General features: G+C 30.2%; 1 protein-coding gene across 2 annotated transcripts; it reads left to right on the top strand.

The window, feature by feature from the left end:
• Nucleotides 1–7,788: 7,788 nt before the first annotated feature.
• Nucleotides 7,789–12,751, top strand: LOC114392088 (probable pectin methylesterase CGR2). Of its 2 annotated transcripts, none has more exons than XM_028353124.1 (7): nt 7,789–7,958; nt 8,039–8,151; nt 8,247–8,286; nt 8,812–8,853; nt 10,178–10,552; nt 10,883–10,938; nt 11,523–12,465. In XM_028353124.1, the coding sequence occupies exons 2-7, from the start codon at nt 8,047–8,049 to the stop codon at nt 11,532–11,534; spliced, it is 630 nt and encodes a 209-aa protein (XP_028208925.1). In that variant the 5' UTR covers nt 7,789–7,958; nt 8,039–8,046; the 3' UTR covers nt 11,535–12,465. The 2 variants fall into 2 exon arrangements, with proteins under 2 accessions (XP_028208925.1, XP_028208924.1); XM_028353123.1 differs by lacking the exon at nt 11,523–12,465 and adding an exon at nt 12,472–12,751 and having other exon boundaries at nt 7,790–7,958.
• The last annotated feature ends 4,661 nt before the right edge of the window (nt 12,752–17,412 follow it).

Raw genomic sequence — 17,412 nt, 5'->3', positions numbered from 1 at the left:
ACTTTTTTAATTGATAAACTTTGTCTAAAGGAAGCAGATATTCCCCTTACCTAATTCAAACAAAAGGCAGTGGGTGGAAAATTAGATTACCTCAGAATGACTTTATGTGATCTGATTGATGACTTAATGGGCATGTATCGTATTGCAATTTGTCTGCTGCCTTAAGGAAAGCCACATAGTTACAAAAACTTTTTACATATTTTCTTTTATTATATTATTATAAGCACTCTAATGATGATATTGGCCCTTAAAAGCAACCTTGCCTATCTTAAGTGATTAAGCTCACTCGGCATGGGTACGTTCACACTTTAGTTACTGTTTTTATTTTTATTTTTCCCTACTCTAGTGCCCATGATCTATGTTAACACATGTCACGAGGGAAGAAAATAGGATGTAATTGATCCCTAAGACCATTTTGAGATTCAAAAATTGAACAAGAAATTACATTGTTTTAAGTAATATATATATATCTTAAAGGAAGTTATTCATTTGGTAAAAAAAAAATGATAGCATAGGGAGGCACCCCAATATTATTAGGCATGACGTAAATGACATGTTGAAATTGTTAATAGAGACTCACTCAAAACAATATTGTGCATACCTAAACTACTTAATTAGTCTTTGAGAAGTTTGAACACTAAAAGATCACAGATTTTCCTGAAGAAGATTGTCCTCCAAACAAGATTTTAGTGGTGTTAGGGGAATTAAACATGCATCTATAGAAAATATGAGAGTTAACTATTTTTAATAACCCCAAATACTATTTATAAAATAGTCCTCTTCAACTAAAATATTGTTGTTAAGAGAGTTAAACTGTTAAAGTGTAGTCATCATTATTTTTTAAAGTAACAAAAACTATGAAATAAAAAGTGACTGATAATTTGAAATGATGGGAGTAATTGAAAAGCATGCATATATAGATCTCTAACATGATTAATATTTCGTCATCCCCTCGTGGACGACTCATAGTAATAATCACCATAAGTTATCATGCCAGTGATTATGATGCCAAAAGCCTTTGGTTAAGAGAATTATGCATACACACAATTATTTTTATTTTTTTTATCTCAGCAGTATATTCTGCATACTTATCCACGCCTCTCAATATACCATCACACGTACTGTTCTTCTGAAAAGCTTGTATAACGTTTAGTTACTGAAAAATTATTGGCATGACAAGGAAATCGTAAGTATCCAATTGGTCACTCGTACATATATATAATTTATACAATGTGTCAATGTGAAAAAATAGTATATAGACTGTTAACCAAGGATCATTTTGCCTTTAATTAAGTGGGCGTGACCTCCCAAATTTAAAAAAGATAAAGTTAGCATATGGTAGCAAAATGCCCTTACAAGGCAAAAAAGCAGCAAGGAAACAACCATATAAAAGAGAAGCATGCCGACGGCAAAATCAACGTGGACAGAATCAAAAGAGTGACACATTATTATGAAGTCAAAAAATATTAGCCAGAAGAAGAATATTGTGGAGGCATATTTGCAATGTGTACGGCTTCATCAAAGAGAGAGTTTCAAAAAAGTTTGATATATATATGTCTTGTCCAAGATATTTTGTTCATAGATATATTGCATTGTGGTTTAATTCAACTTTCACCTCTTCTGTGCCTTCGTGGATCCTGCATTTTCATGCTGATTAATAACATCACCGGATTTGATATCTTTGGAAATTAAAGGGACTTTTAACTTTTGTGTTCGTTGCATATAGCTGTAATATCAGCAATTTTAATCATCTGGCCTTAAGCCTACCATTAGGGAAAAAGTTAGCATTATATAGTCAAAATTAAAAGATATAGAAATATATTTAAGATTTTGGTTATTATTATCCAGCTTTGATCATTTGCAGCCAAAGTATTATCATCATTGAAGGATAACATCTTATCAAAACGTTGAAATTGCAACACATAATTTCTGGCATACAGAAGCAACAAACGATACATATATATAATATTGCTCCTATCATTTCAAAATATTTTGTCCATGATGTTTTGTGTAATTTACTTCAATTCATGTAAATGGTTTGCAGTTTCCTGTCTATGTTATTAATCCTCCAATAAAAAATAAAGTAAAAAGAATCTAAAAATGTAAAAAACTCTGCTTTTATAATTCCTTAACCTTTTTTTCTCATTTGTTGTTGGCATGCATGTGTCCTCAGTTAGCCAGTAGTACCACCTAATAACACATGGGTTAAATTCCTTTAAAAAAAATACATGGGTTAAATAAAGTTCATGAATGGTACGGTAGTTGCTTCATGCATATTACAAATCAAAACTGAAAATCATGACTGAATCGGGAATGACGGTGAAATTAAAAAAAAAAATTTAAATCTTAGTCGTTTTATGACAGCATATTGGCAGATAGACCTACCCCTAACATCTGCATTAATTGCCATTTTCTTCCATCTAATGATGATGTACATGCAATAAGTAACTCTAAAGTCAATTTGGACTTTTGAGTCGATTAGTCCGTATACTTTTATACTTTCAACCACTCTAATCACCCAATATTGCTTCCGTTCTGCTTTTACAGCTATTAAAGATATTGACTAAAAAAACATCGAAAATGAAAACGATTAATTCACACTTTTATGAAAGTTGGTTAATATAATTAGTTACATTAAACTTGTTAACAATATATATTATTTTATCAAAAATACCCTTAAAAATATTAGGACTCTTAATCTTTCTCTTTACTTTTAATTACTTATTAATTAATATATGTTTATCTTCTTATCCGATCCTTAAAAGAAAGATAACCAATTTATCTTTTTAATAGATAGTATTTGTTGTAAAGTAAATAAGAATATTTGGATAAAAAATAATTAATGCAAATAACAATTTGAAAAGAGTTTTATAAAAAAAGACAAATAAAATTGAAAAAAATATATATTATATTTAACAATGGAGGAGGTAGTATAAAACATTTATAATGATTTTTGCTTAAAGCCACAAAATAATTTGTTTTCACTGTTCTATTTTCAAAAAAAATTAAAAACTCAAACTCGGGGCATTTCCCCCTAATTACTTTTTAGTGATGAGATCCATGGAAACAGAATCTTAATATTCAGCCCAATATTGTTCAGCTGGACATAGAACAAGTCACACTAAATTAGTCCAACTGTAGGATGTTGCTTCCTGCACTCTTACTATTGCTTTTTACTGCACCCCATTACATTATTGGAAAGTCCAATCTAAAATGCAATGCAATTACGGAATGAAATGCATCTCGGATTGAAATTTCCGAAATGCAATGGGACACAGCAGGAAACAATAGTAGGGGTGCAGAAAGTTTTAGCCGAAGTTGCATTGTATCCATAAAAACCCAAAACAGGTTCATGTATGTTGGCCTTAGAGCACATTGTTTTCTTTTAATGTATAATTATATATAAAAGAAATAGGATGTTTTGATGTACATATTTTTATAATCATTTTATCCTTATAATTACATTAAATTATTATTTTATCCTTATAACTACCTTTACAAATCACTCACTATGTTTTTATTTAAAAAATATGTAAAAATTAATTAAACACGAAATCCCTATTTTTCCCAAGAATAAATAATTTGTTTCACTAAAGTTTGTCTACTATTCTTTAAAAGGGAAAATGTGTTTTTTTACTAAATAAATTTATTTTTAGTTAAACTAACTTATACAACTAGTCAAACTAATTTATAAGTTGATCAAATGACTTTTTTTTATTTTTTACAAAAAGTGAATCAAATGACTTAATTACACACAGAAAATTTATTATATTTGTTAGTTATTTATATGACACATGGTTCAGAGTCATTTCATCTATTAGAATTTAATAGATAAAACAGAATATGATTAAACCTTTCTTGGTGCTATCCTCTTCGTACTGCTACTACATTTTCCATGCAAGAGAATTATCAACAGACTGTATTTGTAGTTGTAGTGTAATGCTAATATACCAAAAGACAGCTTTATAAATAATTAATACTTACAATACACTAATTTATTTTGGTGTGACACCATAAAAGCCAATGAGGAGCTCGTAGGTGAAGCATTGCGACGTGAAACTACAAACTTGTCTGAAAATATGCTAAAATTTTAGCAAACACAAACAAATGGTGCAATTCATTTTTCCAACAGAAAATGTCATGTTTGTTCACATTCAGATAAGTCTAGTGCTTTACTAGGTTAAGATGCTGGGAGACAACAAATCCACATGCAAGGAAACTTGTCTGAACCTTAATCTATTTTGATGCAACAACTTATGTGGTATGCTCTCAATATCCAACGTCTACCTTGTTTATTTGTGTTTCATAACGCCACTACAAACCTCACTGCTTAACTTAGGTTCAATTGTAACACTTATTTAAATTTTTTTAAAAAATTATTATTTTAAAACATTTAATTTATTTTAAATTATTTATTACTTAAAAAAAGCTAATTAAGTTTAAGTAAGATAAGAAAATATTATAGTGTGAGAAAATAATATATACTCAAATGAATTCTTATTTTCTTAAAACTAAAATATTTAATAACTTTCTTAATTCTTACATAAAATATTGAATGGCAATATTTAAAATGAAAATATATTTATTTATCAATAATCTTATCAGAGCATATTATTTTTAAGAATAGCTCATGGTGTAACATCATTGACATTCAACATAGCAAGATCAAAAGTAATTAAAGTTTGCAACCATAAAAGATGGCAGTGTTGATATAAAACTTCTGAAAATTGTGGCCACTGACCAACGACATGTTCACTATTCGGCTATTTTCTCGCATATAAATTGTATATGAAGAGTATAACTAATTAATACACTTGTTTTCTGTGACACATTTTTTTATTAAGAATTATTAAAAAATAAAAAAATAGAGCTCATTTAATAAGAAGTGAAACTCATACAACTTTTATATTTTTTTAATAAATTTTAGTTAATAATAAAAAAAAACGTATTGAAAAGAGTTTTTTTTTATTTATAAAATTAAAAGAACACTTTAAAGAGTTACAATGTGTTGTTAACATTTTTCAATATACATTCCTTCTGTGTAAATCTTAGTTTTCATTAGGATTAATTTTATTTTTTGGTCCCCAAGTATCTCAAATACTTATATGATTTTTTTATCATCTTAAGTTTCTTGCATGAACAAATTGGATCGTCAAGTATTGTAATTTTGTGTATTTTTTCTCTCTATTAAATATTTAATGAATTTTATTGACTTGAAATTAACAAATGACATGGCATACAAAAATAAATAAAAAAGTTATCAAAGTGGTCCAAGAAGGATTCAAATCCCATCTAAGGTTATAACAACAGCTCTTAACCACAAAACTAATGCATTTCTTTGATATAGGTATGAAAATTATAATATATCATGTATGAACGGAGAAGAAAATTGTACCTATATAACTTTTTTTTACTAAAATTGTACATATATTTGTTACCACTAAATAAACAATATATTTATTACATATATTAGTAGTATTAATAATTAATACTATTATTAGTACGTAGTAGTAGTATATATTAATAGATGAAATATTCATAATTTAACAAATATAATTTATTTAAAATATGATATAAATATATGAATATTTGATACAAATTACTGGGTTAATAAAAAAACACAAACAATACCTTTTTTTTAAGAACACAAACAATACGCAGAAGAACACAAAGTAGAAGAAAGTAAAATAAAGGAAAGAAATGGAGAAATTAATGCTAGAAAAATAGAAGAGCTCTCTGCATTAATTTGTCAAAACTCAATATCATTTCTTCTTTTTAACATAAAAAACCCCCCAATTTTTTAGAGGAAAAAAACATTTCTTCTTTAGTATGTTGGCAAATAAGAAAGAAAAGCTTATAATCCTTTGAAAAAATAACAGTCGGGTAATTGAATGGCCAATAAAGCCATTTGAATTAAAACCAAAGTGCCATTTAAAAAGTTTCCAACAGAATAAAGCATTTTATAACTTTTAAATTGTTAGTAGGAGTTATAAATTAATCAACATAAACGTTTGGATTAAAAAGGAATTACTTGCCATTATTTGTACAAATAATAATCCTCAATAGTCAATATATATAATGAGAAGGATAACAATATTCATCTCACAAGAAAAAAAATTAGAATTCAAAAGTAAAATCTTTTTAAAATGAGTTTTTACTTCTATCAATATTTTCTCTTGCAAACTTTATTTGTTACTTTGGTTCTGACTCTAGGTAATTGGAAGAAAGAAAATAGTTTTATTTTTCTATTTTTTTAACATATTATTCACATGGAAAAAATGATAATTTGCATTATTTCTTGGGCTATTTATTAAAAAAAACTACAAAAGTTTATATATAGTTCCATATAATTTTTATGCTAAAACTTCACAGAACAGAAGCAAGGATTTTTCTTCATATATAAAATTGTGAACTTTAACACTGGGCGATATTTCAAGCACTAATTACAAATGCTTTGGGCTTGGGCACTGCGGACTCATTGAAACATGCAAGCCATTTTGTTTTAAAAAGGGTTTTCATATCAGCTAGCTACTGTGTTGAAGGTGTTTGTTGTTGTAAGAGATTGAGTTAAATTGTATCTATGATTATTTTATAAAACTACAATAAATTTTATTTATTGTGTTAAAGATAAAACACTTACATCTGGAAAAATGGAAGTATGAAATGTTATATCTTCTTCTTTGTTGTACATGAGCAGTCTTATTTTATTTTGAAAAGGAATAATTTCTTACTAATGGTAGAGAAATTTCTGGAAAGTACTCAGTACAAAATAGTTACATTTAATTATAAATTATTATGTGAATTATTTTAAAAATTAACAAGCTTACTATTATAAGTTGTGATTAAATAACTATATAAAACTGTTTACACAATAATGTATAACTCTTTTTTCATATAATAAAAATATAAGTTAATAAATATAATTATTATTCTTTTTTGAGAGGAAATATAATTATTATTGTATTTATAATTACTATCTCTATCATTAAATATAAGACTCTTTTTTCATTTATATTTTTCCATTTTTATAAGATAAGTTATTTTTTATCAATTATTTTTAGACTAAAATAGTCTTAATTACTTTACAATAAATACAATGAATTAAAAAGAAAAATATATTCTCTCTCTTATAAGGATTGGAAAAAAATACTAACTTATATTAATTAACTAGGTAGAAAGTAATCAAGGAAGAATGCTAATAACACTCTTAATGGTTAGAATTTATTTAAAATTATAATTTTTTGGTAGATTTTCAATTAATGATTTCCTTCTGATTTATATTTAGTGACTAAAGTAACATTATTTATATTAGGCTTAAATGTTTTTACGTCTTGTAATCTAGTATTTTTTTATTTTCGTTTTTATAATTTTTTTTTGTTTGTTTTAATCTTTATAAAATTTGTTTATTTTATTTTTTATCATTTAAAGAACTTTAAGTAACTATTCAAAACATTTTTTTCACTTTTCAAAATCATTTTAGGAAAAAAAAAACAACACAAAGACATTTACAAGGACTAAAATATTTTTTAAAGAAAAAAATAAAAAAAATGTTAAATCATAGAAAAAAATATATTTAAGTTTTATTTAAATTTATTTCTTAAAAAACACTTATTTGATAAAATAAGAAATTTTATATTTTCTTAATATATTTATCTAAACTTGTTGCGCATATTTTGGAAAGTAAATTTAATGTACTTATTAAAAAATGTTTTTTTTTTTTTTCATTTTTAAGTTTAAACAAACAGCACTTTTATATCATTATTAATATACTAATTGTAATGGCGCGTTGTAGTAGAATAGAATGAGAATTGAGAGTAGTGCGGTTTGCCGGTGAGATCTGTTGTTTAAGTTAGTGCTGTAATGTCATGCTATTGCTATCTCATAGATTTAGATCTAAAATCTCCCTTCTTCATTGCTGAACGCGGTTAAGGCTATGTTATGAATGCGTTCTAATTAAGGTATTTCCATTTCCAATTTCATCTTCTCTTCATTTCCATTCCTTCCATTATCATCCACCATGCTTTGTTTTGCATTGCAGACACAATAATGACAAGGAAACAAGCAAGTTCCACGAGACGTGGCGGTCTTTCAGGAGTCTTGCATTCCAAATCCAAATCTTCTCCTCTACTCTCCATATCCCTTGTCCTATTTGTAATTTCACTTCTCTCTCTCTCTCTCTCTGTGTTTGTAATAATACAATACAATTGTGTAGATTAACAATTTTTAATTTTTATTGAAAATCTCAGGTAGCCATCCTTCTCATCCTTTATGCTTGTATCGGGTCAGGTAACAAGCTTTTTTAATGTTACGGTTTGTTTCTCTTTAATGGCTGGGGGGGCGGGCGGGGGGGGGGGGGGGGGGGGGTGATGGCAATCAATGGATAATTATTTTTATACGTTATCAGCTTAAAAAGTTGTTGCCAGAAGTGGTTCAACACTTGGGTCCTTAACCAAGGTCTAGGTTCGATCCCTGACTTCAGCATGGAATCGTAACTGGAGGTGTATCACTTTACCCCAAAATTGGCCGATCTAGCAGGAGAGGATTAGTTGGGTGCCCAAATAAGAAGCTCCATATAGCTCCGGGTTGACCAAAAAATAGTAATTGCTATAAAAATTGACAATTTTCAGTTATACGGCAATATGGAATTGGATGACATTGAAAAAAAAGCTAAAACCTTTTACACTATCAGTGTATTCTAATTAAACTCATTTCTTACCCCATTTTTATGAATATACTAAACCACCCTAAATGTAAGTAACTTATTGTACTAATGTTTATGGGCTGGTTAATCTTATATTTTTAAGTGGACAGGTATATTGGGAGGAAGAAAGGATGTGATTAGCATGGCTGAAGGTAAGAATGTCACCTTGTCTTCAGAATGCTATTGGGACTACTTTATTTAAAATTATTTGTTGCTTTTTTCTGTTTTGTTTTTAGAAGCCATAATGCTTGATTAGAAGCACTAGAATTTCTTTGCAAGGAATGTTAAGGGGAAGCAATGCTAATACATTACAAATTGGAACAAGTTCCACGCATTGGGAAATTGTTTTAGGCAACAATTGCAAAATAATATGATGATTAGCAATAGTCTAACAAGTTCCTTATCGTTAAATCAGGATGCACCTAGGGAACATGGAAAATATTCATGATATGAAGTTCTAAACCCTGTGAGTTGAGGGCTCTGGTTGCTAGAGCAGCTCCTCATCCTGTTGATTATAGAAGCTGCTATCATTTTGAGTACCCTTTTATGGTTTCTCCATCAATATTTAGCACCCATTTACGTAGGTAGCAACTTGCCGGGTTTTATATTAATGTAGATGATAGTCTTCTGAGTATCTAATCATATAAATTAGATATTAGTTATGGTATAAAAGGCTCCCTTGGTTTGTTCATAGCAGCCTCTTCCAAAATGTTCGTTTTTATTCCCTAAAGAGAGGAAATTATTCAGACAACAAGGAAGGCTTTATCCACAATCTCTGTCATAGTAATAATCCCTTACAAGTTACAACTGCTGATGCAGCTGCAGCTGAGTTCACTGAAAAGGTTTTAAGAGGGTCGCATTATTTCTACCTTAGCAGTTGTGCATAATTTGTGCTGGAATTATTGTATCAATAGTATTTCTCTTAGACAAGTTTGCTGTAAAGTTTAAAGTCAGAGAGAAGGTTTATAATCGGAGAGATACATTAGCATGAGAATGGAGGATGACTAGAGGCTTATTAGATTTAGAAAATCTAAAGTCTATTGTATAATCAGAAGTTTGAACATGTTTTTCCTTATAATTTGCATTAAGTCCAATTGTCTTGCATATTGAAAAATTTTAGAACCATAAACTCTGCAGTAAGATGCCTTTTATTTTGATCACTTTCAAATGATGACATCTTTGCTTTTCTGGTCTTTCCCTACCCCGAATATAATTTTTTATTTTTTCAAATTAATAGCATCCTTGAAAAAAATCTGCCTTGTATATTTCCTCTGTGCCACTGTGAAACAGAATGAACAAACTTATCTTTTTTTTAACTTGGCGCTTTTTTCATACCTCATCTATTATCCTTGTCAAAACAGGTCAAACTGCAGTTTGATTAGCAAAAATGAAGTTGTTCTTTCTCACATGCATTGTCTTAGAAAGGCATTCCTTAAACTTCTCGTTAACAAATTTCAAAATTGTGTTATCTTGCAGATGATTTTTCATGCACTTTTGAAGTTCCAAGTGCAATTCCTGTTTTGAAGAATGCATATGGTGGCAGCATGAAAAATGTTTTGCACGTAGGCCCTGAGAGTTGTTCGGTGGTCTCCAAATTTTTAAGAGAAGGGGAAACTGAAGCATGGGGTGTGGAGCCATATGACTTAGACGATGCTGATAGGAACTGCAAGGCTCTTGTGCAGAAAGGCATTATACGTGTTGCAGATATAAAATTCCCTTTACCATACAGGGTGAAGTCTTTTTCTCATGTTATAGTGTCAGATGCTTTGGATTACCTGTCTCCAAAATATATAAACAAAACTCTTCCTGAGCTAGCAAGGGTATCTTCTGATGGTATTATTATTTTCACAGGTACTTCATTTTGAAATAAATGTAACCTCTCAAACACTGAATGCATATTTTTGCCAACTAATTAAATTTCCATTCAAGAGTATCATTGTTTGTTTTGGATGTGCTATGTCTTTTCAATGTTTTTAACTTTATGTTGAGTTTGGCACACCTTAAAAAATAGGGATTACATACTCTTGGACTAGTTTTATTTGCAAAATTGTCTGAAAAAATCATCTCCAATTTTTTTACCTGTTACCAAACTGACTCTTGAAGAATAGTATTTTTCTTGATCATGTTATGTCTATTGTACATGGGCTTTCTGTAAGTTTGATGCTTTCCTGTCTTTTTCAGGTTACCCAGGTCAACCGAGAGCTAAAATAGCACCATTATCCAAATTTGGCCGTCCAGTGAGTAGCATTCTCTAGCTGGCTAAAACCTTTCTAATACCCTTTGCTTTTGATTGGACTAAAACTGCTTCTTTTACATGTTCTAAATTGCATTTCATATTTTCATTGATTAAAATATGATGTCTTCTGATCCATTTTGATTAGATTATTAGATACGTGACTTGGTGTTTCATCTTCATAAATGGGATTTTATCTACTAAATTTATGCTTTGCTATAATTCTTTTTTCTTTTAACAAAAAATTGTTCGGACATAAGCAGATGATGAGTTTCGTTTTCAAATTATCTCAAGAATATTGCTCATAAGATGATAAAAATAACATTAGAGCTTGGCAGTTAAGGACTGAATGAAATACCATTTGTCTAACCACTATTGGCCCACTAATATTATTGATAGGATTTAATTTTGAGCTGAGATTTAGTCCCATGTTAAAATTAAAAGTATGGTACTCTGGTGTGTGGTTTATTAGACCTTGAACTTTCTAACCATATAGTGGCTTGCTTTTGTTGTGTAATGTGATTTTTTAAGGGTCTTATCAATTGGTATTAGAGATTTTCACCATATTTCTCGTATGCAAATTAACAGCATAGGTGCTGATGTTGGCATTTCAATGTTAGCTTGGGACTAGTCAAAGGATTAGTGCATAGCCAGTTCACGTGAATGTGGGGATGTAGATGGTGGTGGAATGTTAGGATCCAATTGTAAGGTATGAGACCTGAATCCCACATTGGAAGTATTGGATTGGCCTTGAACTCTCTCCAACTACAACTACTAGCTTTTGTGGTATGGTTCTCCTAAGGTTCTTATCAATTGATATCAAGGCTTTGCAGTGTTTGTTTCAGCCTAGTCAAAGGGAAGACTATGGAGTGTGTTGGATGTTAGGATCCAATTGCAAAGGGAAGTATGGGGTTTCTGTGTGAGGTTTATAAGGCTTTAGATTCTCCAACTACAGTGACGAGCTTTTATGTGGCTTTAGAATCTAAAGCTAGCACATAAATAACAAAGCTTTTGTGTTTGTTGAAGGTTGATTATGTTACGTAGTCCAACTGCTAGAAAATCCTTTTCATGGCAAAATGGTACCAAAATTCGAAGATAATAGTACTTAATATTGTGATAAAATAGAAGCACATAAATATACAGAGGAGCTAAGTACTATTATCTTCGAATTTTGGTACCATTTTGCCATGAAAAGGATTTTCTAGCAGTTGGACTACGTAACATAATCAACCTTCAACAAAGCACATGCATAATAAACTGTTAATGACAAATGCTAATTGAGCTAGCTGGAATACCCGTATAATAATCTTGGTTCATGGTCATTTTTTATTTGTCTTTTTAGCCTAGAGCTCATTATAATATTAAGTAAATGCTTCCTGAATTTGAACCTTTGTTTGCCACATCACAAGGCAGCAAATCAACTTTGTAGTCTCACGCCAAGGCTCACCTTATAAATGATAGTAATAATGTTTTAGAAGACCATTTTCTTATCCTCACTTATATATAAGCAATTAAGCATTCTACTTTATCTGTTAAGGCTAAAATGCGGAGTTCATCTTGGTGGAAACAATTATTCACTGAAACAAGCTTAGAAGAAAATGAAGCTGCTGTCAAGAAGTTTGAGCAAACTGCGTCGAAGATGTCCTACAAGCCAACTTGCCAAATTTTCCACCTCAATTCATACCATTGATAATTTGATATCTTGGAATTAGATTAATTGATTATTCACCATATCCAGAATTTTGTATTTTTTTGTATTCCTATATAAACATGTGAGTATAAATGTCATCAATCCGGCAATTCTGTTTTACCAGACATGGACAAGCATTAAGATATGTTTGCTTACTAAAAGAATACACAAAATCCAGTAAACACACACACACAAAATTAGAAGTAATTTAGCTGAATATTCTTGGGTGGCTTAGAGGTGTATTTAACATTTTCTCAGACTATAAAATATTGAAATCTTTATTATTTGGTGATATCTCACATTCTCACTAGAAAGAAAATAGGAGCATTAATTAAAAACTGGATCCATATCATATGTAAAATTTAGATTGACTTCATGAATGTGTTAAAAGTACGTTGTTAGCCATATTTTAAAAATAAGATTGAGCAGAATAGTCGCTTCTCACGACATTGGACTAATTTTGTGATTTGTACAAAAGAATCTGAAGCAAAATATTCTATTCATCGCCTATAGTGTATCTCTATTTGACTCTAACTTGTTCCATACGTACTTCCTTAAAGTAAATAGAAGCCTATTCTTAAATTAAAAGCTCGATCTAAAGCGAATAAGAGATGCTCTATTTATCTAATTTTAAATTAAAGTGAACTAAGTTCATGAAATACTTTAATTTAAATTAGTAATAAGTGTATTGTGCACTTCAAATATTTTCTCACTTATAAAATACCTATGTCGGCACACAAGCAAGTTTGTTGCCCAAAATAATCTTCTCACTTATAAAAATGATTATTATCATTAATTTTTTTGGTTTCCCACATATTTTCTCCTTCGGAGACAATCCACATGTGAATATTTCTTCTAATAAGAATTTAAATCTTAATTCATCACATTGTGAAAGATTAATTCATCCAACCTTATCGGTAATGATGATTATCATGAATCCAACACTGCATGCATATCAATTCACTCCTATTATAATGAATCCAACACTGCATGCATATCAATTCACTCCTATATTAATCGTTAGTGAGGGACTCGGAAGAGAACAAATCAAAATTGGCTACATGTTGGAGATCCAAGGGATGATGAAGTTGAATGTGGGCCGAAGAATTGAAGAAGACTGCATGCATTCACATCAAAGTTAGGCTATACGCGTACCCTTAGTGGGGCTTCTTCTCTTTTGATTTGGACTAGTTCTGCAAATAATTGTCCTCCAGAGGTTGCTTTGGAACCAAGTGAGAGAGAGACCCTTTTAAATTTTGATGTTTGATAGGCCAACACTACATGCTATTGTCTTGTTGATATGATAGTTTAAAATCATGACCCACGGGAAGAACGCAATGAGACAACATAGCAATTGGATTCAACAAATCAGACCAAGTCCATTTCATGGTCATTCACTGTTTACTTAATTAGGTACCCTTTTGACTTTGTTCTCGTGGCTAAGTCGTGCGAGGAAGAAATGAAATTTAATTCAAAATCATTGAGAAAGCGTAATATATCTTGTCTTCTAGATTTAATATAAGTTATATAATAATGCTATAGACTATTTGGCATCTAGTCAATGAATCTTAGACAATGATCCGATAAAATCAAATGGTAAATACTTGTTTTTTTTTCTTCTTCTATATTTTCATTAATAATTTTAAGCTTTATTTAGTTTCATATTTTAAAAGTTTTGTAAACAGAAAGTTAGTGAAAATTATTATTTTGTAAGCACAATTTAAAGCTGTAGTTAGTTATCTTAATCATTTTAGCTAACCTCCAATAATTTCTTGTGTGTGGATTTTAAGGGGAATACATTTTGTGTGTATAATTTGTCAGACTGAAGTACTTCAGAGCGTTAACTGTTAATTTCATACATTATCTTATGGACTGTTGATGTAGAAATCAGAGTACGTCGTACACTTCATGAAATGCATGTCATTTCTAGCTAGTTGATATTTTTTATACATATGTATCCATCGATAAGACTCAGAAACAGGATATATTTAGAACAACGTACAACGTTATTGGAATTTTTGAAAATAACATTTCCTTTCACGTGGTGTTACATTTGACTAGATATGTTTGCCAGCTTTGATTGGACATCTGTAACCATTTTTTTCAACTATTTACTTTTGGTAACTGATATACGATAAGTTAACAGCAAATTTTGCGCAGTATATATACATGCAACATTATAGCAATGATTCCCCTGATTTCAGATGTCATTTTCTCTTCTACAAAGTACTAATTTTTACCATTCTAGCAATATTTTGATATCATGGTTTGACATAATGCAACTGTTTCTACATAACAGGCAACAATGTTCTTCTTTAAATATTGTTTTATTTTCTTCATCTTTTGCCACGCATGCAACTCAACTTTCTATAGCATGTTTATCATGTACTGTATGTTCATATTTCAACAAATGATCTATATAACTATGAGTCTATGACACACTAGTAACTATCCAAGTATTTAATACTTACCAAGACACTGAGTGCACAAAAATTGATATGGTTAACATCAAACACATAAATTATAAACTACCAAACTCAAATGTCTATTAAAGCATCCATGTGCATTTTCCTCCCCACCCATGTCACCTCAATCAAACAAGTGCATTATCATCGATCCAAGTCTCCACCATCAACTGCAACAGTCTATCACTCTGCCATTTGTCTACTGCATTTATTCCCACTGATAAACCCTTTTCCCACAGTGATAAATTGAAAGAGAAGTACTAATTAATGATAAAGGATAGTTTAACGATAAAAAAAAATATATTATGTTTTAATTATAGCCAAGTTTACTTTCATAATCATTTCAGCGATGGTTTTAAAGCCATTATTATGAACCTAAACACATTGCAAATGATAGATTGATTACCTATCAGATAAAGTAAAGCTACTTTTGTTTAAGGATATTAAAGGCTAATAATTTGGTTACTGGCAAACGAAAATATATCTTCTTATTTGTCTGTAAAAGTTGGCAGAATGAGAAAAAGTTGTCCTTCAGTTGTATTAATTAAAATGAAGAGGCTAGTTTAATTTCCATATGAACTACTTACTTCCTCTATTAATTAGTGTTTTAACATCTCATTTTTGGGAGAAAATTCACAATATTTTTTTAGTGTACGTTACATAACTTGTATACTCCCTTATCTTTTTTTCAACTCTGTTTTACTTTTATAGTAACATTTCCATAATTCTGCTACACAAATATTACCATTCAAGAGCTGTAAAGAGGGGTTAGGTCAAAATTCAAATTATAATAAAATTTTATCAGAGTATATCATATATCTTATTGAATGCGGTTGAGCTTATTGAGTCACCCGTGTATTGAGATGTTATTGGTCCATTTTTAGATGTCCAGCCTTATAAATTTTATGTTTGAGATGTTCAATCTTTGGATTCAGAAGAATGAGTTAATGTATTAAATCAACCACATGTTCATTACTTTCCTTCTTCTTGCACATAGGAAGAGAATTTCCTTTATATTCATTTGCCCTGTCTTGCATTTAGAATGATACACTGCCTATTTTTTTATAAGACAATATTATTAATGAGAGTGCAAAGTAATTAGTAGTAATTATAGATTTCTAAACTATTTTAACTTGCTGTTTATGATCATTAAGTCAGAGCTTCAAACTCCTCAACTACTCATTCCCTTAAGAAGAATAACCACATGCATTCACAACTACAATTACAAGATTTGGAACGGCAGAAAAAACTATTTCGGATAGAGGCGGTAACGATTAGTGTCACTCAAAGATCATGAAAAAAAGTAAAATCCTCGTACGACCAAAAGTTTTTTTTTTAAAAAAAAATAGGGAAAGATTTCTTTGAACCCATTATATCATCAGTGTTGAATTTCCACCCTGGCTAATTTTGCCATAATTGACATTCAAGTCCACGGATTTGAAAACCAAACTCTAGATGCTGCATTGTTGCACATATATTTATGCGTTGAGTAATTTAACTAGTCATTTTAGTAGGATTTTTTCTCTCAATCAATTTTTTTCTTACTTGAATTTGAGATCTTAATTAAGAAGATTGAGTTCAGTTTCTCTCAAACTAATGACATGATGTTACATTAATCTGTTGGACAACATGTTTAATCACTTTTTTGTGTGCATGAATCTAAGAAGCCTTAGTTAAAGATATCGAATTGAGTTTGTAACATGTTGGTATATTTTGAAAGCTGTTATATTCAATTAAGTCTCTACTCCACTAGTCTAAAATTTCGTCTTTCGTAATCTATGGCGGATTTTGTACAAATTAATTTGAGTATGTGTTAATTGGCTTTAGACATATATACAGTGATCCATTTCACCCATACATGCATGTGTACGCAATATACGCAAAGTGGAAAGAGCAAGATTGAGAAGGGAACGAGGGGGACCCACGAAATTGAAAAGAAGGGAACAAATGGGCCATGTTAGTGTCTCTTGGCAATAGGGTGAAGAATGGGACTTATAACGTGAGCTTCATGTTAGTTGTCATGGTGGACTAGCTAGGGCTAGCTTTCTAATGGTCCCGGTGACTAATGTCTATGTAGGTTTCGGAGGGTGTTATGGGGGCATTTAAGCGAGGGTTTCACATGATCTAATAACGTTCTATTACTACAAACCACGTGGTCTCTTGTTTTATTCGCCCCTCTCTATCTCTCTTTATTATAACTCTCTCACTCCTATGCGTTTTTCTCATGGGTAATTCAATCGTATTCTAGATAGAGATTGTCCTCATTTAATTTGGTTCAAGCCAAAATTTAAATTAATGAGATATTTCATTTATGGAGGGTATG

This window comes from Glycine soja, chromosome 17, assembly GCF_004193775.1.
Source record: "Glycine soja cultivar W05 chromosome 17, ASM419377v2, whole genome shotgun sequence".
NCBI classification, from domain to species: Eukaryota; Viridiplantae; Streptophyta; class Magnoliopsida; order Fabales; family Fabaceae; genus Glycine; species Glycine soja.
The sequence above is the reverse complement of the archived record's forward strand: the minus strand, read 5'-3'. Positions and strand labels throughout refer to the sequence as shown.

Bases quoted from the DNA above. Each gene is read 5' to 3' on its own strand.
- LOC114392088 (XM_028353123.1), top strand. From the start codon at position 8,047: ATGACAAGGAAACAAGCAAGTTCCACGAGACGTGGCGGTCTTTCAGGA. The intron at 10,553-10,882 runs GTACTTCATTTT...TGTCTTTTTCAG, and splicing joins TGGTATTATTATTTTCACAG to GTTACCCAGGTCAACCGAGA. The intron at 10,939-12,471 runs GTGAGTAGCATT...TTATCTGTTAAG, and splicing joins TATCCAAATTTGGCCGTCCA to GCTAAAATGCGGAGTTCATC.